The sequence below is a fragment of the Lepeophtheirus salmonis genome, chromosome 6 (genome assembly GCF_016086655.4).
Source record: "Lepeophtheirus salmonis chromosome 6, UVic_Lsal_1.4, whole genome shotgun sequence".
Taxonomy (NCBI): domain Eukaryota; kingdom Metazoa; phylum Arthropoda; class Copepoda; order Siphonostomatoida; family Caligidae; genus Lepeophtheirus; species Lepeophtheirus salmonis.
The window spans coordinates 24690443-24715287 of record NC_052136.2 but is presented as its reverse complement, the minus strand read 5'-3'; the positions used below and the strand labels follow the sequence as shown (position 1 = coordinate 24715287).

General features: G+C 30.5%; 3 protein-coding genes and 1 long non-coding RNA gene across 5 annotated transcripts; 1 reads left to right on the top strand and 3 right to left on the bottom strand.

The window, feature by feature from the left end:
• Positions 1-9544: 9544 nt before the first annotated feature.
• Positions 9545-10672, bottom strand: LOC139905635 (alkaline phosphatase, tissue-nonspecific isozyme-like). Its single transcript, XM_071889116.1, has 4 exons — positions 10520-10672; positions 10280-10436; positions 9992-10216; positions 9545-9927 (listed from the first exon to the last, which is right to left on the bottom strand). Exons 1-4 carry the CDS (start codon positions 10670-10672, stop codon positions 9797-9799), a joined length of 666 nt encoding a protein of 221 aa, XP_071745217.1. The 3' UTR covers positions 9545-9796.
• LOC139905636 (uncharacterized) lies at positions 10108-10863 on the top strand. Its single transcript, XR_011780562.1, has 2 exons — positions 10108-10245; positions 10309-10863. It is a non-coding gene; the product is annotated as an uncharacterized lncRNA (long non-coding RNA).
• Positions 10864-11269: 406 nt separating this feature from the next.
• On the bottom strand, positions 11270-15422 carry LOC121120002 (alkaline phosphatase 4-like). Of its 2 annotated transcripts, none has more exons than XM_071889114.1 (5): positions 15283-15422; positions 14819-15084; positions 14520-14755; positions 11463-11877; positions 11270-11411 (listed from the first exon to the last, which is right to left on the bottom strand). In XM_071889114.1, exons 2-5 carry the CDS (start codon positions 14904-14906, stop codon positions 11368-11370), a joined length of 783 nt encoding a protein of 260 aa, XP_071745215.1. In that variant the 5' UTR covers positions 14907-15084; positions 15283-15422; the 3' UTR covers positions 11270-11367. The 2 variants fall into 2 exon arrangements, with proteins under 2 accessions (XP_071745215.1, XP_071745216.1); XM_071889115.1 differs by lacking the exon at positions 15283-15422 and adding an exon at positions 15085-15101 and having other exon boundaries at positions 14819-14947.
• Positions 15423-18243: 2821 nt separating this feature from the next.
• Positions 18244-24003, bottom strand: LOC121120223 (alkaline phosphatase-like). Its single transcript, XM_040715063.2, has 9 exons — positions 23801-24003; positions 23339-23604; positions 23040-23275; positions 19982-20397; positions 19770-19930; positions 19039-19211; positions 18799-18955; positions 18511-18735; positions 18244-18447 (listed from the first exon to the last, which is right to left on the bottom strand). Exons 2-9 carry the CDS (start codon positions 23424-23426, stop codon positions 18260-18262), a joined length of 1644 nt encoding a protein of 547 aa, XP_040570997.1. The 5' UTR covers positions 23427-23604; positions 23801-24003; the 3' UTR covers positions 18244-18259.
• Between the last annotated feature and the right edge of the window lie 842 nt (positions 24004-24845).

The window sequence follows — 24845 nt, the reverse complement described above, 5'->3', positions numbered from 1 at the left end:
ATCCCTCAAACCTAGGTTGCTGTTGACTTTCCCTTTTCAACTTCGGCTTTTACTCTTCCTTTCTAACTCAGAAATACATATAATATGTATAGGCAATATATATTCGTGTATTGGAGTAAGTTAATAACTGTGTCAAGAATTTTTTTATATATATAATGATTTTTACTTTCAATCAAGGGAATTGGGAGCAGTATGGGCGTAGGCTCATTCACTGTATTTCAAAGATGATAGCGTGTAAATTTTAGAAAATCATTAGTACTCTTATCGTTAAAACCAAAAACAGACATGTTTCCCTACTCTTATTCACGTGGCATATTTTTTTTTTTTATATACCTACTAGAAGGAGAAACCAGCATTGATCTGTGTTGTTAAGAGTTGATTAACATTTCTCTAATAATATGGATATGTATAAACTATCCTTTTCTTTTTTAATATGACGCTCTGAGCTTTTCACAACTTTATATATATATATATATTTCTTTAAGACAATAAGCTAGTGGTTCTCAAACTGTGGGCTTCCCCTTCAAATGGGGCTGCAACATCAATGGCATTGGGTCTTTAATTCATTTTTTAGACAAATTTGAATATTATTTAATCAACAGTGACAAACATATTATGAGAAATATATAAATTTCTACTATGGCGCTAAATGTAACAGTTTCATAAGTTAGTTCACGAATAAATAATCTATAATTTAATAATCGCAATATATGGTAGTATGTTATATTTAATATCTAAGATATTTTAAGTATTGGGGTAGTTTCTTTAGGAAACGGGGATTTACTAAAGTAGTATAACCTATAAAATTAATATTTTTTTAAATTAAGTGATTTGACAGGTGTTTGCAACAGTTTGGAGGAACAGTCCTATATTCTGTGGAAGTTATAACTACATTTGTGTTCATTTCTTTGGTTAAGATGTGATCAACATTTAAATGGCATTTCTGACAAATCATGAGCATTCCACCGACCTAGACCTATTTCTATTTATTCCTTACTTTGCTATGAGGCAGTAGTAAATACACACTTTTTTCTTTCTTTGGACTCATCTTTTGTATCAAATCCTGTATTAGTTTTCAGTCAGGACTCTATGAAATAATCACTTTTATGTTACATATACAATTACAAAAAATACATAAAAATATGTTTATACGTACATATAAATAAGACTTACGTAATATCCTCTCCCATTTCTCCAACAATATTGTTACGAGAGTATTCATACGATGCTGGATGATGTCGTTATAGAGGGATTCACCACCATTGTAATGCTCATACAACCGAAAGTACGTCTTATATTTGTTCTCCTATGATTCTATAAATAAAATTGTTATCATATTTTCTTATCCACCTATCAACAAGACAATTCAAGAAGCGCTTTTGACATGGCCCATCATTCCAATGACATTTATTTATTGACGTTTCAATGCCCAATTTAAACAAGTGCTAGAGTTTTGGATGTATCCATTTATGGATTTAATAAACTGCATTTAAAATCTTATTATTTATATATTTCTGTCATTTATTTTTGTTTGATCCAATCAAACATAATATGTAGATGCATATTGTATATTATGTCTTTAAATGCTTTGATTAGTGGGTCCATTTTTAAATGAACCCTTTTTATTCATAATTATCATTCTTGTTTAAAACCGATTGATCTTCAATATAATTACCGAACATGAAGATTGTACATAAACAACATTAGTTGTAATAATTACACGTACAAATTCCTTCATCAATCCAATGAATTGTTTATTATTATAATTATATAATGACATCCTATCTTTACTAAATAAAGAGGGATCATTATTTCCAATACCTACAAAACATGTGCCTTCTTCCATATTATTATGTACGATGTATTAAGATCCAAACCCACCAACACAAGCCCCTTGAGAAGAGTTTAATAATAATTAATCAATACACAAGGTAGGAGATTGGGGGAGTACCATTCCAAAAGATTGAGGTAGTTCCTACTTTATATATACTATACATATATTGTTGCTATTGATACATTCCTTCACTTTTATGGTATGGAATGACGATGTTTAGGGATCTTTAAGTCGTCATGGCCGCAACAACACTGCATGCATATATAAGTATCCTAATTCATAATCAACTTATTAATGCGGGTGTTTGTTTTAAACAACTACTTCGACCTGGCTAAGGTCGATATTTAAAAAAATAAACAAACACATCTTTTTTATTTAAATGTAATTGAGTACGCGAGCAAAAAACTATTGAAACACCCACTATGATTTATCTTCCTTTTGTGTCGGAGAGGAAATACAATTCTACTATCGAAGTATTTGATGAATTTTCCTAGACAGTCTTTGTTCAAGTAGTTGTTTATAAATTATTAAATAAAAAGATGCATTAATATGCCAGGTCCTAATCAGGCTTAGTTTTCCTTTGTCACTTAGTTATGCAATAATCGCATTTTAATTCAATATTTTATTTGATACAAAACAATATATATGTGGGATCTAGGAAAGCTAACCTACAGAAAATTTGTATTGAGAAAGTTTCTCCTGGGATTACACGCACTGGTAAATTTCGTATAGGATAAAGCTTGCCGAGTGGAAGACTCGCCTTCCTTTATTTAATCAAGGAATATTATAGTTACATGGAAGGTGCATTTCTTTCCGCGTGCGCTTTTTTCTTTCAAACGTTGGGCTAAATAAATAAAAAGGATATTTAAAGAATATCCCAAAATTCAAAAAACGATTCATTTATATTCTAAATAAATTATTAAAAATACAATTTAATCTTATACATTGACTGATTTCTTGATAAATACTGTAAAGAACTGAGGATTTCTTCGGCATTAAAAACAAAACTTAATAATGAATATATGTGGCCACATAAAAACAACATAACCTCGCTTGGTTTTTTATGCTGTTAAAAACTTCTCAGTTTCTTCCACATCTGCTCCATCAGTACATAACTGGAGATTAATTTCTCTTGGTACGGATAAAAACGTTGCACAACAGTCTCTTTTTAGTGATTTAATCAGGGAATGAGTAGAATATCCACTTAAATAATATATGAGACCTTCAATTCCCGAAGGAAATTGAAGATCCAAGAAGCAGTCGGCTTACAAGAATTACCTTCTACTTATGTAATAATTTCCTCCTCCGAGTTGCCGATACCATCCGACCCTTCTCTCTATTGGATCAAGTTAATTATTTTGTAAAATAATGTACTGAACTCCTTTAGTATTTAGTAAATAACAGCATAGCTCACTTAAAGAAATTGCTGTTTGGTATGCAGCCGTAAAAGTTTCTGGCATGAGTATTTTTTTGTGTGTGGGGCTTCCTTTATGGCCATATCTTGACACTTTCTCAAACATGAGGAAAACGGTGTTAAAAAAATATATGGTCCCTGTAGTTTTGTAGTACTCATTTGATGGATTTTGGGAAGCATTTTGGGAGTGTGATTCTTCTTTTTCTAAATAAGACTTTAACAAATTATTTGCTTCAATAAGTCAAATGAAGGATGCGATGATGTTATTTATCTGTGAATATTTTTCAATCGTCTTTGATTCACAGATAGGAGCAATTTCTTTTTTAGAAACTAAAAAAACTATTTGAAACATTATCAAGTGACAAATCTCTAAGAATTTTCAATTCATAACTCATTTGAGGAACGCCTGAAACAGTAAAAAATGAAAAAAATATTGCAAAATCTTCCTCATAAACGTCATGGATTTTTTGAGGAAGGCAAAATCTGTCAATATTTTTTCTCATATCATCAAAGGTAGTAATTTGATTTTTTTTTTTTTCATGAATGAAGTAATTTTTTGTTCCAGCCGTTGGTTCCCTTGCGAAGCTCTAAAATTTAATAACTTCAATATAAAAACAAGAAAAATATTTAACATTAAAAATCTTAAAATTACCTCTTTTCTACAGTAGTTACTGTTGTTTATCTCGGACGAGGAGGTAAACCCGAAAAGTAAGCTAAAATACCAGGAAATATCGTCGGTACTGCATTTGGATTTAATTTAGCTATTCTCATTCCTGTAGATGTATTGTTTTTTAATCGAGTAACATTCTTGTCATTCCTCTCCAACTGATAGCAGGGCTCATGGAAATGACGACTACAAACATGAGAATGCTTAGTAGAAACAAAACCTTCCCTACGTATGACCCTTATCCACATTTTCCTGAGGTTGTCATTCTTACGAAATGAGTGGAAAGAAACCTTTGGCTTAAGGATAGAAGAGTTAGGTTCATATTGACTACTTTTTAACTCACGGTAGCCACTTTATAACCAAGGCAGCAAGAGGTTAACATATTATCTCTAACAAGTATTGAGTAATGATTATTGGGAGCTTGGAAGTACTCGGATAGTTAATCAGACATAGCTTGATGAGGAGGAAAATTGATAGCCTCATTCACTCTAATTAATTATTGGAACCATAGAATTAACACTTACCCACTCTCTCTTGTAACTAATTCAATTAATTAACACAAATAGGGAGCTTATAATGTAACACTTACACCTTCACAAATAAAAAATAAACAGGACTGAAAGAAATAATTGCCCCAAGTTTGTAAGCACGCCGAAACTAAAAATCTTCCATGTACTCAAGTATTCCTTGGTTTAGCAAACTTTTCTAAAAAAGATAAAGAAAATAGTCCTGATTTTCAATTATTCTAATAATAGGAAATTGTTTACAGTATTAGAGTACAATCATAATTTTGAGTAAATATTGAATGGAAAATGCCGTTCATTTTTCAGTGCCTCAACGGAAAAAAAGTTGATCAATTAACTCGAAAATCTTTCTAGTTTAATTGTTCTCTGAAGACATACTTTGATATAAGACATACCCCCTAATACCAGAGTATAGCCAAAACACAGAAACAACAGCCAAAGAATTAATTTATCCCAAATTTAAATAGCTACAAGAATACATTTTAATCCACTAGAGGTATTGAGGATATTATGAATTACTCTTTAATGAATAATTACTATTTAATAGGTAAATAATTTCATGAATTAAGCAAGTGAATTCTTTGAAAGGGAAGAATAAATTGCATACGTCACGAAGAAAAAAATTAACTAACAAACTGACGTCATATATCTATGAATCATAATACCTCAAAATTGATATCTCTATCTAGAGGAAAAAAGTTATTTTGTGGATAACTAAATATTATGTCAAAAATGGATCATATGGTTGTCGTATCGTTTAAAAAAAAAAAAAAAAAAAAATGAACGGAAATCAAACTTTCATAACACATAGAACTAATAGATCACAGTGAATAAATCAAGAGTTTATAACATAATACAGTAAAATTTTATGAATATGACAGTAGAATAACGCAATGAAAAATAATTGATTTCTTTTGAGCTACAAATGTATGAAAAAGAATGAAGATTTTAATAAGAATAAAAACACCAATAATTCTTTAAAAGTAAAATATGTATGAGGTGTATACATACATAAATGGTTAAAGTCTTCGGGATCTATCGATAGTAGTGAAATTTAAAATTTTAAATCTTCGACTAGTAGCCTTAAAATGCCCCAAAAACTCACATCCTTTCCATATTCCCGATATTTTTAAGATGAACAAGGAGACAACACACTGATTCAGAGGGAGTTTTAATTTAAAAAAGATGAAACATCCACCCACACTGCCAAGAATGTCCAATTTTAAGCCTTTCGGCCTCCTTCTTCTTATGAGTACAACCACATGAACTTTATTATATAGGATATGGTGAAGAGGAAGGACAATGATCTTCCAAGAGTCAGTGAGGGTCAGATTATGGTAGCAGTATGATATAATATTCAACAAGAAACGGTACATGTCAGCTGCACTAATTCTTTTTAGAGGATTAAAGCAGTAGTAGGTGCCAAAGGAGGAGATATTGCGTAAATTCTTAATACTTTTAATTTGTACCCACCTAGCTTGTAGACAATAAATCTAATTAATTAAATATAATTTAATGTTCCAGATTTTTTCCAGAGTAGGTATGAGCCAATTTTGATGGGATGGTAATTTATAAAACCCTGTATTTATATGTACATACTACCTATCCAGGTATACATATACTTTATAAAATTCCTTTCATAAATCTTCCTAACTCAATATATTTTGAAAATGTTGTAAAGGTGCAATATATGTCTTCTATATTTATGAATTCAGTATTGTTATATACAGGGATAAATAAAATGAGCTCAGAATGTCTATGTTAAATGTCTATTATTGTATTTACAATATACATACTCATTTTTGTACATGACTCACAAGGAACAACCATCAGTCGTAAAATACGAGTGAACATAAAATTATATATAGCAATAACAATCATAAGGATACAGATCATTGATGTTAGCTCTCAACAATAAACAGAAAGATCCGAATTATTTAACTTATGATTGTTTCTGTGAGAACATCCTTTGAAAAAGGCGACAATCTCTAGTCGGAATCATCTCTATCTCTTTTTATTTCTTCGCTGAAAATAAATAATCAAATGATTTTGACTACCATAACGATAAAAATGACTCTATTTAGTAATGCAATTCATTCGCAGGGGCTTCGAAATAGGGGGGGGGGGCATTAGGCCATAGTCATTCAACTTTTGAGAATTTATAATAATGATAGAGAAGAAAAATAAATTCAGCTATTGACCCTCCACTATCAAAAAAGGCCTGTTGAAATAGATATCCAGACCATTTTTTGAAGGTCTTGGTTTCCTCTCAATTTCGACAACTCAAAGTCGGGGGCTTACTTCAATTATGGCCTGGCTTTATTCTGAAGGGGCCGAGGGGCATATGAAATAATATATCAGGCCTTAGGCTACATATTTACAAAATTTGTCATCCCTTATATTGAAAAATAAATATATATATTATTAGTTTTGTTGTAAAAATGAAAATTTTGATCACATATTTTCAACATATGCCTCCCCTTGAAAAATATTAAACGCAGGGAACGCAGTTTTGACCCTTGAAGACCTTGGCATTAGTATAATGGCTCAAGCCAATGCAACTACGCTAAAAATTTTATAGGAATCTCTAGTTGTTAAATAATATGAAACATATCAAACATATGAGTTACTGAACCTCAATTATTGTGGTACAAACATAACAAAAAAAAAAAAAAAAAAAAAAAAAAAAAAAAAAAAATTGCTAAAATAATTTATTGGTATTTTAAAGAAAAACACAAAAATACTAATATTTTTTTCGTACATCCAAAATCTAACAAGTTATGGAAAAAAATGTTCGCAAACAAATAACTCTCAATAACTGGTTCACTTTTGCAAATATTACCAAAATTAGGTAATAAAATGTTCTGGAAGTTGAAAATACTGTAATATTTAAGTTATAAAATTTTATGTCTTATAAGCATCGTTTTGTGGCATTTCTTTTTAAAAATTGACGTTTGACAAAAAAAAATCACTTTTCTTTTGCACATAAAATAAACGAAACTGCAATTCTCACCGATTTCTTTTTTTGCCCATTAATTTTTTGATTTCGCATAAATTTAGAAAACGTTTGAATTCTTATAGTTATTTTTGACACGCCAATCACTTTTTGATTTATAACTCAGCCCCTTATCTAGTCTCCTTGAGCTCCAAAAAACAATTTTATTTTTTGAGTATATAATAAGTTCCCCTTATATGAATCACCCCAAAAATCGGACCCTAACTCTTAGACTTTCCAGGTTCAAAAGAGGGGTCCATGCAAAGTTTCAGCCTCGTATGTCCAACGATGTGGACACCCATGAAGGACACACACACAGACTCTATTTAATATATACAAAGATAGGTACTAAGTGTTTATTAAACTTGAAAGTTAAATCATTTATAAGTTAATCTCACAAAATTTCGAACGTGCTATTTAGTCTATACAAGCACAATTCCCGAACACCTTCAAAGTCTAGATTATTATGATGGGTAGAGAAAGCCACTAACTTTGATAGTCCATTACTTAGTCTTATGAATAACCAATTTCATATGAGTAAAGAGTTTTGTATTGTTGTTCCTCGGTTACGACTATAAAATTTATGTTCAGAAACTTGTGAATGTATTAGCAATTAATAGATTTTGATCCATTTCATTTTATGTTCATCTTGTTAAATATCTTATATTCAAAATATTTTTTTAAATCCTAGCACAATTATTTAATACATATACCTAATAATTAGCTATAGTAATAAATTAAATAAATAAGTATTTATAGTCTCTCTTCTCTAGAAGGTAGAAGGGACATAATTATATTTAGCTTCTCTCCCTCCATTAAACAAGCGTTTCTTAATTAGATAATTTTGAGGAGGAAGTTTGACAAATTATTATGAAATGATAATTTTTGAGTGGGATTCGCTTTAAGCTATATTTTATTCTTGCTCTGATTATTTCTGTAGTATAATTTTTATTCAAGCTTACAAGTGCAAGTAGGATTACTTTAATTACCCTAGTTACTAGTTACCCTCCCTTTAGTTACCCTTTAATTGACACATAAAATCCACCTATAATCCTGCTTTTCATTTAAATACAATAACCTATATACGTCATGTGCCATGTTTCTCTTTCACAAATAGTACCACACTTAACTGAATGACAATGTAGCAGGATTCCAGTTCTTTGAATTCATGTATGCATTGAAGGAAAAAAATACCTACCTTTTCATTCAATTACATATAAATTAACGAGGACTCTTGTTATATATTAGAATAAAATTATCTATATTTAAAGTCAGGCCAATGACGTCATGTGCTAATGTAAAAAGGGTGTAACAGCACAGACACGTCCGTACGTATATTATTAATGAATTTGAAAGCAGACTAGAGATTTGGCTATGAATGGCGTGTTCAGGCAGAGGTACTGGGCGCGCCTTTGAGGTAGGAAAAGAAATTTCCTAATGTGTGTGTAAAGAAGAGTGAGTCGTGATGGTGGATTCTATCTGCTAGCATCAAATTATTAGTTCTCGTTCCTTTATTTTTTTTCATATAACATACGTCTTGTCAATAGTTCACAAGAAGAAATTAAAAAAAATGAGCGAAGTGTGGATACAAATGTTTCGTTGTTGTGCAACACAGGAAGTACCTTCTTCGTCGCGTCGACGCATTGACCGTTCAATGATTGGCAATCCTACAGACTTTCGCCACACTGCGCATATAGGGACGAATGATTTGGACAGTCAAGAGGAGGATCCGCATAATCGAAGTACAGATTACTTAACTCATCAAATGAACTCTAAAGGGGGATACGGCCCTGATCAAAAAGTACAAATACGAGTGCCTCATATTGTCAATGCGCGTTCCTTGGATGAAATAAGACGGAAGTGACGGGGAAGTCTAACTCTGGAACAAACCAACACCAACTTATGTCTGTGATATATTATTCCTTCTTCTTCTCTTTCCACTACTCCTCAATCTCCTCCACGCTGTCCTTAGATGTTTTTTTATCAAAAAAACAAACAAACAAAAACTTAATTATACATGTTTCATATTTATTCATTCGTCGTAGTCGTCGTCAAGGAAATCGACAACTTTTTTCCTCCAAAGGAGCACAAATCCTATTATCTTTTTATAAAAAAAGTATTTTAAGCTCAACACGCTTTTTTTAAAAAAGAAAAAAATAACTCAGAATATAACATATACTTTACAAGATGATGCCTCAACCACAATGACTCTAAAATACCCCCCTTAGATTCTTGAAAAGTTGTCAAAAGAATTTTATAATGATTAAAAGTCCATTTTCATCATTTTTTTATATTTATAAAAAAATTATATTTGCCAATAAATGAAACAAAATACACTTGTACATATAGTAATGAATAGTGATCATTTAAATACGTTGGATCCTCCATTGTCGTCACAACGATCTGCGTGGGGTCCAATACAGGCTCCGTAGCTCATAACGTGTGCTACATAGCTTTGTTCATGGACTGAATGAAAGAAGTGTGCCCATGGGCCTGAAAAGGGTTGTGTGAAAAAGTGAAACAAGAAATGGACCGAGGAAAAAATATTGATATTTACCGCGTGCATATATGGGTACATCTGCCGCCGAATGAGTAGATTCCCAACTTTGAACTCCAGCTGGGTTTAAAAAGTCAGGATCTGTGTATTTCAAATCCTTCATTTCCTTTCGTATTATTTGTTTTTCCTCATCAACATCGTAGTGTTTGTTGAATCCTGGGCTGTTGGCGTAAGCCAATATGGGCAGAGACTTTTGATCCATTCCCATCATTGTATCACTTGGTCCTATAATTAAGCCAAATTATACTATGTGTGTGAGTAGCTGATTAGAATAATTTTATGTGTCACCTCTTACATCCACTCCTCTTTGCTCATAGGCTCCAAAACTTATACTGTGTCCATGATCCGCCGTTACGATTATTAGAGTATCTTCTTCACTTGTCATATTTAGAGCCGTCAAAACTGCGTCATCAAATGCTGATGTTTCCATCAATGCACGATTTGCCTTTTAGAATGGGGATTGTTGTGAATTTTCAGAGGGCAATTTATGTATGACTAGATAATACTAAAAAAATAATAATTCCTTACCTTCCCTTCATGGTGACCCTTGTCAATTTTGGCTCCTTCAACCATGAGGAAAAATCCTTCTGGATTCTTTTGGAGTATCTTCAGAGCAGATTCAGTCATTTCAGAAATAGAGGGCTGTGAATTTGAGTCTTTTTCTGCTGATACGTACTCCATGTGGCTCTCAGAGAACAAGCCTAAGACAATAACAACATTTCAATACTGTTAAATAAATAACTATGGCAAGGTCATTTATACATGTAAATAAATCTACGTTGTTGAATATATTTTGGTATGTATGTATTTAAAAATTCATATTTACGATCCCTTACATGAATTACACGCTATGAGAAGTATATATAAGATCAGAGACGTGGTGAAAGACAAAGATTTTCTTAATTTTGAATCATGATATTGTTACGAAACATTCGTTTGAATGGAATATATATATATTAAATGTATTTTGCTCATTTCCAAATCAATGATTATGGTATAACTACCATTGAGATCACATTATACATAAATTGTATCAGTTTTTCTAAGAATAACTTTATACGGCAGTAAATATAAGTTCAACTGAAAACTTAGATAAAACACATTTTTGTCGTTTTAAGCACTCAGTAATATGAAATTCAAAGGAAACTGTATCATAAAAGAACAAAAAACAATTATTTACTAATATATAATTTTGCTGTCAAACACTTAACAACATCTATGTTGTATTATTTAGAATGTTAAATATATGTAATACATACCCAAGACGTAATCTGTGTTCTCGTAATCAAGTTCAAGCAATTCATCTTTTGTTGTTACGTATCTACCCTTCATGTTTTCCATCCCAAGTACGTTACTTTTATTCATCCATGACTCTATCAAATTAAGTCCGTCCGTTCTCCAGCAGTTAAAACCATCATAGCTGTTCAGATAATGAAAAATGAAAATCGACGCACTTTAGAAAAACCCTTACTTAACATCCTTTTGTTTAGGCCTCCAAGTGGTACGACCCCACCCAGAATCACTCTTGCTTTTTTCCCCGGAGATCTCTTGGCCATTTGAAATGTAATATCTTTAGCTCCAATTTCACTTGCTCCGTCTGGCATAGCCTTGTCACATTCCCATTTCCTGAGGGCACTATGGGCTACGAGGCTTGAAGGAGTAGCATGAGATACTCTAGAAGTGGTCACAAAGCCTGTAGACTTATTTGCTAGTTGTGACCAGGTCATGATATTGGTTACCCAGGCAGATTCATTGACATGGGATTCTAAGCTTCCCTTTTTGCAAGAATTATCTAGGCCAACACAGTAGTAATTGGTTTTGATTCCACTATAGAGAGCAGAGGCTGTAGCGGCAGAATCTGGGCTCTGTGCATCCACATTGTAAACCTGGTGTTGAAGGGAAAATATAAGTCAGCCTATAAGTCAAATCCTTATATTTCTCTTAAACATTATGAATGAATGTAAACAAAATATTGATTATAAATTAATATATATTTTGTGTATCTTTTGAAAAATCACTTTGATTAAGTATACATAATATATTCACTTTCTCTGTTCTAATTATTAATTTAATGAATTTCAAATCTGATTCATTTCAGTTTCTTCCGAAATGGATACAAAGTACATACCTACAAATATTAGAGAGTAGTTTGTTTTTATCAACAGAATTATAATTACAAAAGAACGACAATGAAGTAAAGACAAAATAAACTGTTGTCATACCGGGGATGACTAATGAAATCTGTAATTAAATATGAATTACATTTAGTTAGAGAAAGTTGAAAACATAGATTTTTTTTTTTAAATGAATAAATAGATATACAATATATATATATATATCGTATATATATACTGAAGACGCCCCTGTATATGTAGATATGTAATCCTTCGTTAATTCAGAATTTTTTACACAACTACGTATGAATTGTTCGTATGATGATGCAAGCTGCTTCAAAAATAATATATTTCCTTCATTTGCCAATAACAGCATTTGGTCTTCACGTAAATTATAGGTTTGGGAAAAATAATTCCGTATTTTTCGCTTTATTTCCATGCTTTATAAGAAGTGTGCTACAATCATCGAATTTAAACCAAGTATGCTCCGTTCTGTTGCATAACTTTTTGCTAACAAGATATTCTTAATTAAAAAAAGAGCGAGAAATACGAAATTTCTTTTCCCCCAACATAATATTATCAATAATCTATAGAAATAATAATAATTCCTGGATTGCAGATGTTGACTGATGTTACAAATATGAGATCAAATATACAAATAAGTTGTAATCTTTATAGCTCTGGTACATTGAAATGACGCTATGTGAACAAAACTTTCATTAATTACGTATATATATTAGCAGGAAATATGGTAGACTCAGTTATTATGAAATTGGGGTATTTTTTAAGTCATGATAAATAAATTAATCAATTCAAATTTTGATTCTTCCTTCGATTAAATAAGTTAATTCAAATTTTGTTTTAAATAATTCCAATGGAAATCAGAAAAGGATATTTCTTTATGAATAAAGCTACTTTAGGAGAGGACAAAAGCCGATTTTTTAATCGATTGTAAATATTATGTACATAGTATCATTGATGCTCCTATGAATGAATGATCAAATATATAATATACTATACGCTAATATGGTAAAAAATGAGTAAGGGTTTGAAATAAATTAATAAAATCACAAATTGGATAAAAGTCGTTATAATTTATCAAATTCATCGACTTCTAAATTTTATAAAAAATAATAGGTACTTGATGAAATCGTGGAGAAGAAAATGAATTTGAGAGAAGAAAACAGTTGAATTCACATCCGATGAAGAGACTACGGGGATAAAAATCTGAAAAAAAGATATCTAAACTTTTTTCTTATGTTCTATGATATAGTTGCAAAATTTGCTATAACCATTGATCACAAAATGGAGTAACTTAATTGATTGAAGTTTATAAAATGATAATGGATAATCAAGGTATATTATAATCACTTAGAAGTAAGATGTTGTATAATCCTTCGAAAAATGTGCGGAAATTTTAAAAGTCAACAAAACCTCAGAAGTTCACCTTTTCCTATTAATAATGACGAAGGGCAACTCTTTATAATCCTTCGTAAAAACCTTTATAAATGATATAAATATTATTAAGTCTTACATTGGAATACTTTGGATTTAAAAAAAAATAATGTAAATATCTTTACATTAATTTAAATATAACCAAGCCCGTTACAATTATGGGTAGGATCACATAGAATATCTCCTCCTCTGTTACTGAGGTTTGGTCACGGGTCTGATTATAATTATCTGTATAATTATTATAAACACATTATTATTATAAAACTTTTACAATAAAAGTACGTAAACGACTTATTTGATTTAAAAATACCTCCATCCCAATAAAAAAATATTTTTTTTATATCTCGGAGCAAAATTTGACACCTTGAATCACATATGCCAACAATAAAATAAATACTAGATTAAATCCGCCTCGTGATTTGGGAAGAAACAAGGACTCTTGAATACTTCCTGCTGTTTAAAAAGTAATTTCTTTACTTTTTCAGAGTCGCAAATACGTAATTAATTGCCTTATTCTATCACAACACTAATAAACAACAAACTTATGAGTAACAAATAAAAAAGTGAGCAATATGAATTACGATAAAGTATAGCAATTCATGGTTGATGTAAAGCTTTTAGGAAGGTTCATGATAAATGCATGGATTCAAAATTTAATGGATATTAAATATCGTCTTATACTTGAACAATAAATGATATAATTACTATAATATGATTTAGACGCGTCTGAATTGTGTAGTCCAAAACAATTGTCGAATAGTTATTATCTGTCCCTGGCGTCTATTAAGATACATTTTTAAATATTTGAAAATACTTTAAAATGTCTAAATGATTAATGATTTGGACGTTGAGATGGTTGAAATTATAAAAACATTGAAAAAATTGCAGTTTGACTACTCATGATAGATATAAACAAAATTTAAAGAAACCACATTATACTTAATCCATTTCGAAATTACCTTACTCAATCCTATATGTGGAAACTTGTCAAAGGAGAGATAACTCTCCTCGCCTCCACGAGTAGATCCTTGAGATTGTGCTTTAAATATTCGAGTTGCAGAAATCGTGGGTAAGCCCATACCATCTCCAATAAATAAAATTATATTTCTCGCCTTTTCTGTATTGATTCTTTTCCGATATAGTTCCTCAGCCACTCTTAATTCTTCCTTTCCAAAGTCCATCCAATACTTTTGGTCTGGAATATTAAAGGTTCAATTAAAAAACTGCTCCATAAATAAAATATATTTTTGCAAACTACCTTCGTTCTTGGTTTTTCCCCGAGAAGAAGGCGAGAATACAGCGGATTGAACATCTAAGATGAGGAAAACTAAAATAAGGCAAAGCATCTCTCGTTCTTTCTCTTGTCACGCCGATGTTGTAAACACAACTAAGGGAAAAATTGATTCTCTTCATACGTTATTTTAGCTCTACATTTTGTATTTGTCTTAAGCTCATCAATGATGATAAGGTTTAACATGAAGTGATCATCATCCTTCCATGAAATATATAATTAAATCTAATTACCTAATTATAAAATATTTTGTATTAAAATTTTATTTAAAACATTGTCACAATCTATTTTTTTTTTTTTCGTAAATCCATTTTTTTGTTTTATTAAAAAGGGGCAAAAATATACTGTGTATTTTTTTGTCAGGTGTGGATGTTTTTACTTTTTTTTTCATGATCAGTATTCTCAACATTGATTGGTGTAATTAAGCTTACCTCTTCTTAAGCTGTTAACAATTCTCAACAAGCTAACTTCAATTTAACTCGTTCAGAGCCTAAAAACTAAAACTTTGTCACTTTATATATATTATTTATGACAAAAAATGAACTTTTTACATTTCATAAAAATTTAATAATAATATTATGTCGGAGAAAAGGAGCTGAATAAGACAAGACACGCAACATTATTTATCTGGTAAACAATGCAAATATTTATAGGTTAAACTTATGTTTGCATCTAAGTATCTACGTACTATGTACAAAACATGGTGTGTATTTATAACAAATGCGATAGATTATTCACTAAAAACAGCATGGGGTTCTACAACGAAAAAAACCGATATCTGAAAAAAAAGCTGTTGATTAAATTAATAATTTGTTTGTATGTAATATTAATATTTTGTAAACACTTTGCTTGAATACCTCTCTTCTTCATATTGGATTCCTAGACACAATTATGACCTACATAAATAAATACGTTATTCCCCATGAGTGGGAGAAGTACCGCTAGATATGATTGTATTTTATTCAATTACATATTATCTCAATGACAAGGTATGAAATTATATGAGGACACTGATGAAGAAAAAAATATAGACTAGCTATGGATGATATCTACAAAAAAAACTAGCAAAATAATTGTTTTTGTACAAAAACTCTAAATATAGTAGAATGACAAAGAAAAAAAGAGAAATTTTACTCGAGCCAACTTACAATTATGGAGTTTATATGGATTTAGTAATTATTGAGCAATTTAGAGTAAATATCATGCTCAATAAAAGAGTTAAGTAAATTAGTTGGATTCAATAACAAAAACAATAGTTTTTTTTTTTTTAGACTATGGGCCGAAACAAACATATTTTAGTCAGGATTTTTTTTTTTGTACATGAAGTTGTGTAGATTTTATTATAATGTCGCCGTATAGTCAGGTCTCAGTAAGTAAATGCATGAATTTCTCAACTACAGGATAATCAGACTCAATAGATAATCACGCAACCTGTATTCTAGATACCAATTGATTTGTCGTGTTTATATTTTTTTCTTACTCCTCCCTACAAAGTTGATTTAACTTGTTCTTTCCCACCTTAGTTCGCCCTTTATCATTTTGAAAAAATATAGAATATTCTCCATGGCATTAAAAAAAATTATACCCTATTTTGGGAATGAAGGAAGAAAATAATAAAAAACAGAGATTTTATAGTTGTTTTCTTTAAAAATTTTCTTTTTATTGTGATATTACTCTATTGTGGCTTTGTTTCAAAGTCAGATAATAAAAAGTGAATAGACCATAATAATCGCTTTAATAAGTACGGTGATTTTTCCTTCTGCAAATTTAAAGTTGATACGAGATATAAAAGTACAACAAGAAATGTACATATTAATATAATCTATTAAATAAATATATTTTATAAATCAATATCATGATTTTATTTGGAAAAAAATTACACTTAAAATTTTCCTATGAAAATATAAGTCTAAATAAAATTTAAAAAATATGAATATGTTAGCAGATATCTATTCCTTCGGAACAGTAGTCTTCCACAATTCTTGAAGATTCAGATTTTTTGGAAAATGATGCAGATAATAATTAGTTGAAACATTTGATGAACATGAAACCAATTGTCCACACAGTCCCAGTAATGCAGGAAAAGTTTCTCAAATCACCATTTCTGAAATAATATTCCAACTTCCTTCGAGGTTATAAAGTACTTCTTATTTATATCACTCAACCACAAATGTCACATTTTATTAAGGCTAAATAGTCGCTTACCATTTATTATGTTTTCACGAACTATACAACATTATTATAAAATATAAATCACTGTAGTCTTGCCACTCAAGTTGAATGGGAGGGCTTTATTGTCTTATAACCCCAAATAAATTTTGGAAAGCAGAGTTGAGTTAGATATTGTTAACATTACATAAAGAGATTCTTAAGGTGTTGAATAAATTATAAAATGAATTTTGCATTAAGAGCAGAGACCAGTACTCTAGTAAAGTCCTTCTTTTCCTAGTCCTCGTGCATTCAAATTCCAAATGCATCCGAGTCAGAGACGAATCTATGAAATTGAAAACATTTTATCAGGACTTGAGTATAGTACTATTATTAATTATAGTTTTGCTATAGACTAAAACTCAGACGCAAAAATAGGGACAACAGCCTTCTTATTCCCATATAACGGATGCAGAGAAAAGCAATTCCTGACATTCCTATTTAAAATTATCTGAATATTGAACAATCCTATAGCAGATAACTTCAATGTAGATATCGCTAACAATGACACATAATTTTATGTGTTGATTTATCTCCTTTGTACAAAGAAAAGGCTCATGAAGGAGAATAGTTGATGATTCCATTTGTTAGTAATGTTTTACTACGTTTCAGAGTTGTTAAAAATAATCCTTTGTCATACAAGGCATCAGCTTATCCAAAGCCATGATTCTTACCTCGAGTTTATTCTAGGAACTGAATGTAAAAAAAGTTTGTTTACAGTATCTGAAGGAAAGGTTGTGTGGTAGGTTCCTTGGACGAAATAAGACGAAAGTGACATGGGGAAGTCTAACTCTGGAAAAAACCCAATACCAACTTATTTCTGAATCATTCTTCTTCTCTTTCTGCTACTCGTCAATCTCCTTCACGTTATACTGAGATTTTTTTTTATGAAAAAAAAAGAAAAGAAAAAAAAAAACACAACTAAATTACATGTTCTATATTTATTCATTCGTCGCAGTCGTCAAGGAAATCGACAACTTTTTTCCTCCAAAGGAGCACAAATTCAACTTTCATTTTATAAAAAAAGTATTATAAGCTCAACACACTTTTTTTTAAAAAGAAAAAAATAACTCAGAATATTACATATACTTTACAAGATGATGTCTCAACCACAATGACTCTAAAATACCCCCCTTAGATACTTGAAAAGTTGTCAAAAGAATTTTATAATGATTACAAGTCCATTTTCATCATTATCTTTTATATTTGCCAATAAATGAAACTAAATACACTTGAACATAAAGTAATGAATAGTGATCCTTTAAATACGTTGGATCCTCCATTGTCGTCACAACGATCTGCGTGGGGTCCAATACAGGCTCCGTAGCTCATAACGTGTGCTACATAGCTTTGTTCATGTACTGAATGAAAGAAGTGTGCCCATGGGCCTGAAAAGGGTTGTGTGAAAAAGTGAAACAAGAAATGGACCAAGGAAAAATATTGATATTTACCGCGTGCATAGATGGGTACATCTGCCGCCGAATGAGTAGATTCCCAACTTTGAACTGCAGCTGGGTTTAAAAAGTCGGGATCTGTGTATTTCAAATCCTTCATTTCCTTTCGTATTATTTGTTTTTCCTCATCAACATCGTAGTGTTTGTTGAATCCTGGGCTGTTGGCGTAAACCAATATGGGCAGAGACTTTTTATCAACTCCCTTCATTGTATCACTTGGTCCTATGATTAAGTCAAATTATACTATGTGTGTGAGTAGCTGATTAGAATAATTTTATGTGTCACCTCTTACATCCACTCCTCTTTGCTCATAGGCTCCAAAACTTATACTGTGTCCATGATCCGCCGTTACGATTATTAGAGTATCTTCTTCACTTGTCATATTTAGAGCCGTCAAAACTGCGTCATCAAATGCTGATGTTTCCATCAATGCACGATTTGCCTTTTAGAATGGGGATTGTTGTGAATTTTCAGAGGGCAATTTATGTATGACTAGATAATACTAAAAAAATAATAATTCCTTACCTTCCCTTCATGGTGACCCTTGTCAATTTTGGCTCCTTCAACCATGAGGAAAAATCCTTCTGGATTCTTTTGGAGTATCTTCAGAGCAGATTCAGTCATTTCAGAAATAGAGGGCTGTGAATTTGAGTCTTTTTCTGCTGATACGTACTCCATGTGGCTCTCAGAGAACAAGCCTAAGACAATAACAACATTTCAATACTGTTAAATAAATAACTATGGCAAGGTCATTTATACATGTAAATAAATCTACGTTGTTGAATATATTTTGGTATGTATGTATTTAAAAATTCATATTTACGATCCCTTACATGAATTACACGCTATGAGAAGTATATATAAGATCAGAGACGTGGTGAAAGACAAAGATTTTCTTAATTTTGAATCATGATATTGTTACGAAACATTCGTTTGAATGGAATATATATATATTAAATGTATTTTGCTCATTTCCAAATCAATGATTATGGTATAACTACCATTGAGATCACATTATACATAAATTGTATCAGTTTTTCTAAGAATAACTTTATACGGCAGTAAATATAAGTTCAACTGAAAACTTAGATAAAACACATTTTTGTCGTTTTAAGCACTCAGTAATATGAAATTCAAAGGAAACTGTATCATAAAAGAACAAAAAACAATTATTTACTAATATATAATTTTGCTGTCAAACACTTAACAACATCTATGTTGTATTATTTAGAATGTTAAATATATGTAATACATACCCAAGACGTAATCTGTGTTCTCGTAATCAAGTTCAAGCAATTCATCTTTTGTTGTTACGTATCTACCCTTCATGTTTTCCATCCCAAGTACGTTACTTTTATTCATCCATGACTCTATCAAATTAAGTCCGTCCGTTCTCCAGCAGTTAAAACCATCATAGCTGTTCAGATAATGAAAAATGAAAATCGACGCACTTTAGAAAAACCCTTACTTAACATCCTTTTGTTTAGGCCTCCAAGTGGTACGACCCCCACCCAGAATCACTCTTGCTTTTTTCCCCGGAGATCTCTTGGCCATTTGAAATGTAATATCTTTAGCTCCAATTTCACTTGCTCCGTCTGGCATAGCCTTGTCACATTCCCATTTCCTGAGGGCACTATGGGCTACGAGGCTTGAAGGAGTAGCATGAGATACTCTAGAAGTGGTCACAAAGCCTGTAGACTTATTTGCTAGTTGTGACCAGGTCATGATATTGGTTACCCAGGCAGATTCATTGACATGGGATTCTAAGCTTCCCTTTTTGCAAGAATTATCTAGGCCAACACAGTAGTAATTGGTTTTGATTCCACTATAGAGAGCAGAGGCTGTAGCGGCAGAATCTGGGCTCTGTGCATCCACATTGTAAACCTGGTGTTGAAGGGAAAATATAAGTCAGCCTATAAGTCAAATCCTTATATTTCTCTTAAACATTATGAATGAATGTAAACAAAATATTGATTATAAATTAATATATATTTTGTGTATCTTTTGAAAAATCACTTTGATTAAGTATACATAATATATTCACTTTCTCTGTTCTAATTATTAATTTAATGAATTTCAAATCTGATTCATTTCAGTTTCTTCCGAAATGGATACAAAGTACATACCTACAAATATTAGAGAGTAGTTTGTTTTTATCAACAGAATTATAATTACAAAAGAACGACAATGAAGTAAAGACAAAATAAACTGTTGTCATACCGGGGATGACTAATGAAATCTGTAATTAAATATGAATTACATTTAGTTAGAGAAAGTTGAAAACATAGATTTTTTTTTTTAAATGAATAAATAGATATACAATATATATATATATATCGTATATATATACTGAAGACGCCCCTGTATATGTAGATATGTAATCCTTCGTTAATTCAGAATTTTTTACACAACTACGTATGAATTGTTCGTATGATGATGCAAGCTGCTTCAAAAATAATATATTTCCTTCATTTGCCAATAACAGCATTTGGTCTTCACGTAAATTATAGGTTTGGGAAAAATAATTCCGTATTTTTCGCTTTATTTCCATGCTTTATAAGAAGTGTGCTACAATCATCGAATTTAAACCAAGTATGCTCCGTTCTTTTGCATAACTTTTTGCTAACAAGATATTCTTAATTAAAAAAAGAGCGAGAAATACGAAATTTCTTTTCCCCCAACATAATATTATCAATAATCTATAGAAATAATAATAATTCCTGGATTGCAGATGTTGACTGATGTTACAAATATGAGATCAAATATACAAATAAGTTGTAATCTTTATAGCTCTGGTACATTGAAATGACGCTATGTGAACAAAACTTTCATTAATTACGTATATATATTAGCAGGAAATATGGTAGACTCAGTTATTATGAAATTGGGGTATTTTTTAAGTCATGATAAATAAATTAATCAATTCAAATTTTGATTCTTCCTTCGATTAAATAAGTTAATTCAAATTTTGTTTTAAATAATTCCAATGGAAATCAGAAAAGGATATTTCTTTATGAATAAAGCTACTTTAGGAGAGGACAAAAGCCGATTTTTTAATCGATTGTAAATATTATGTACATAGTATCATTGATGCTCCTATGAATGAATGATCAAATATATAATATACTATACGCTAATATGGTAAAAAATGAGTAAGGGTTTGAAATAAATTAATAAAATCACAAATTGGATAAAAGTCGTTATAATTTATCAAATTCATCGACTTCTAAATTTTATAAAAAATAATAGGTACTTGATGAAATCGTGGAGAAGAAAATGAATTTGAGAGAAGAAAACAGTTGAATTCACATCCGATGAAGAGACTACGGGGATAAAAATCTGAAAAAAAGATATCTAAACTTTTTTCTTATGTTCTATGATATAGTTGCAAAATTTGCTATAACCATTGATCACAAAATGGAGTAACTTAATTGATTGAAGTTTATAAAATGATAATGGATAATCAAGGTATATTATAATCACTTAGAAGTAAGATGTTGTATAATCCTTCGAAAAATGTGCGGAAATTTTAAAAGTCAACAAAACCTCAGAAGTTCACCTTTTCCTATTAATAATGACGAAGGGCAACTCTTTATAATCCTTCGTAAAAACCTTTATAAATGATATAAATATTATTAAGTCTTACATTGGAATATTTTGGATTTAAAAAAATAATGTAAATATCTTTACATTAATTTAAATATAACCAAGCCCGTTACAATTATGGGTAGGATCACATAGAATATCTCCTCCTCTGTTACTGAGGTTTGGTCACGGGTCTGATTATAATTATCTGTATAATTATTATAAACACATTATTATTATAAAACTTTTACAATAAAAGTACGTAAACGACTTATTTGATTTAAAAATACCTCCATCCCAATAAAAAAATATTTTTTTTTATATCTCGGAGCAAAATTTGACACCTTGAATCACATATGCCAACAATAAAATAAATACTAGATTAAATCCGCCTCGTGATTTGGGGAAGAAACAAGGACTCTTGAATACTTCCTGCTGTTTAAAAAGTAATTTCTTTACTTTTTCAGAGTCGCAAATACGTAATTAATTGCCTTATTCTATCACAACACTAATAAACAACAAACTTATGAGTAACAAATAAAAAAGTGAGCAATATGAATTACGATAAAGTATAGCAATTCATGGTTGATGTAAAGCTTTTAGGAAGGTTCATGATAAATGCATGGATTCAAAATTTAATGGATATTAAATATCGTCTTATACTTGAACAATAAATGATATAATTACTATAATATGATTTAGACGCGTCTGAATTGTGTAGTCCAAAACAATTGTCGAATAGTTATTATCTGTCCCTGGCGTCTATTAAGATACATTTTTAAATATTTGAAAATACTTTAAAATGTCTAAATGATTAATGATTTGGACGTTGAGATGGTTGAAATTATAAAAACATTGAAAAAATTGCAGTTTGACTACTCATGATAGATATAAACAAAATTTAAAGAAACCACATTATACTTAATCCATTTCGAAATTACCTTACTCAATCCTATATGTGGAAACTTGTCAAAGGAGAGATAACTCTCCTCGCCTCCACGAGTAGATCCTTGAGATTGTGCTTTAAATATTCGAGTTGCAGAAATCGTGGGTAAGCCCATACCATCTCCAATAAATAAAATTATATTTCTCGCCTTTTCTGTATTGATTCTTTTCCGATATAGTTCCTCAGCCACTCTTAATTCTTCCTTTCCAAAGTCCATCCAATACTTTTGGTCTGGAATATTAAAGGTTCAATTAAAAAACTGCTCCATAAATAAAATATATTTTTGCAAACTACCTTCGTTCTTGGTTTTTCCCCGAGAAGAAGGCGAGAATACAGCGGATTGAACATCTAAGATGAGGAAAACTAAAATAAGGCAAAGCATCTCTCGTTCTTTCTCTTGTCACGCCGATGTTGTAAACACAACTAAGGGAAAAATTGATTCTCTTCATACGTTATTTTAGCTCTACATTTTGTATTTGTCTTAAGCTCATCAATGATGATAAGGTTTAACATGAAGTGATCATCATCCTTCCATGAAATATATAATTAAATCTAATTACCTAATTATAAAATATTTTGTATTAAAATTTTATTTAAAACATTGTCACAATCTATTTTTTTTTTTTTCGTAAATCCATTTTTTTGTTTTATTAAAAGGGGCAAAAATATACTGTGTATTTTTTTGTCAGGTGTGGATGTTTTTACTTTTTTTTCATGATCAGTATTCTCAACATTGATTGGTGTAATTAAGCTTACCTCTTCTTAAGCTGTTAACAATTCTCAACAAGCTAACTTCAATTTAACTCGTTCAGAGCCTAAAAACTAAAACTTTGTCACTTTATATATATTATTTATGACAAAAAATGAACTTTTTACATTTCATAAAAATTTAATAATAATATTATGTCGGAGAAAAGGAGCTGAATAAGACAAGACACGCAACATTATTTATCTGGTAAACAATGCAAATATTTATAGGTTAAACTTATGTTTGCATCTAAGTATCTACGTACTATGTACAAAACATGGTGTGTATTTATAACAAATGCGATAGATTATTCACTAAAAACAGCATGGGGTTCTACAACGAAAAAAACCGATATCTGAAAAAAAAGCTGTTGATTAAATTAATAATTTGTTTGTATGTAATATTAATATTTTGTAAACACTTTGCTTGAATACCTCTCTTCTTCATATTGGATTCCTAGACACAATTATGACCTACATAAATAAATACGTTATTCCCCATGAGTGGGAGAAGTACCGCTAGATATGATTGTATTTTATTCAATTACATATTATCTCAATGACAAGGTATGAAATTATATGAGGACACTGATGAAGAAAAAAATATAGACTAGCTATGGATGATATCTACAAAAAAAACTAGCAAAATAATTGTTTTTGTACAAAAACTCTAAATATAGTAGAATGACAAAGAAAAAAGAGAAATTTTACTCGAGCCAACTTACAATTATGGAGTTTATATGGATTTAGTAATTATTGAGCAATTTAGAGTAAATATCATGCTCAATAAAAGAGTTAAGTAAATTAGTTGGATTCAATAACAAAAACAATAGTTTTTTTTTTTTTTTTTTTTAGACTATGGGCCGAAACAAACATATTTTAGTCAGGATTTTTTTTTTGTACATGAAGTTGTGTAGATTTTATTATAATGTCGCCGTATAGTCAGGTCTCAGTAAGTAAATGCATGAATTTCTCAACTACAGGATAATCAGACTCAATAGATAATCACGCAACCTGTATTCTAGATACCAATTGATTTGTCGTGTTTATATTT

Coding starts and splice junctions, on each gene's coding strand:
- LOC139905635 (XM_071889116.1), bottom strand. CDS start 10,672: ATGGAGTACGTATCAGCAGAAAAAGACTCAAATTCACAGCCCTCTATT. Junction 10,437..10,519: donor AGGGTCACCATGAAGGGAAG/GTAAGGAATTAT, acceptor CCATTCTAAAAG/GCAAATCGTGCATTGATGGA. Junction 9,928..9,991: donor TGTACCCATATATGCACGCG/GTAAATATCAAT, acceptor AACCCTTTTCAG/GCCCATGGGCACACTTCTTT.
- LOC121120002 (XM_071889114.1), bottom strand. CDS start 14,906: ATGCTTTGCCTTATTTTAGTTTTCCTCATCTTAGATGTTCAATCCGCT. Junction 11,878..14,519: donor CACATATAGGATTGAGTAAG/GTAATTTCGAAA, acceptor CTTCAACACCAG/GTTTACAATGTGGATGCACA. Junction 11,412..11,462: donor CCTAAACAAAAGGATGTTAA/GTAAGGGTTTTT, acceptor TTATCTGAACAG/CTATGATGGTTTTAACTGCT.
- LOC121120223 (XM_040715063.2), bottom strand. CDS start 23,426: ATGCTTTGCCTTATTTTAGTTTTCCTCATCTTAGATGTTCAATCCGCT. Junction 23,276..23,338: donor GGGAAAAACCAAGAACGAAG/GTAGTTTGCAAA, acceptor TTAATATTCCAG/ACCAAAAGTATTGGATGGAC. Junction 18,448..18,510: donor TGTACCCATCTATGCACGCG/GTAAATATCAAT, acceptor AACCCTTTTCAG/GCCCATGGGCACACTTCTTT.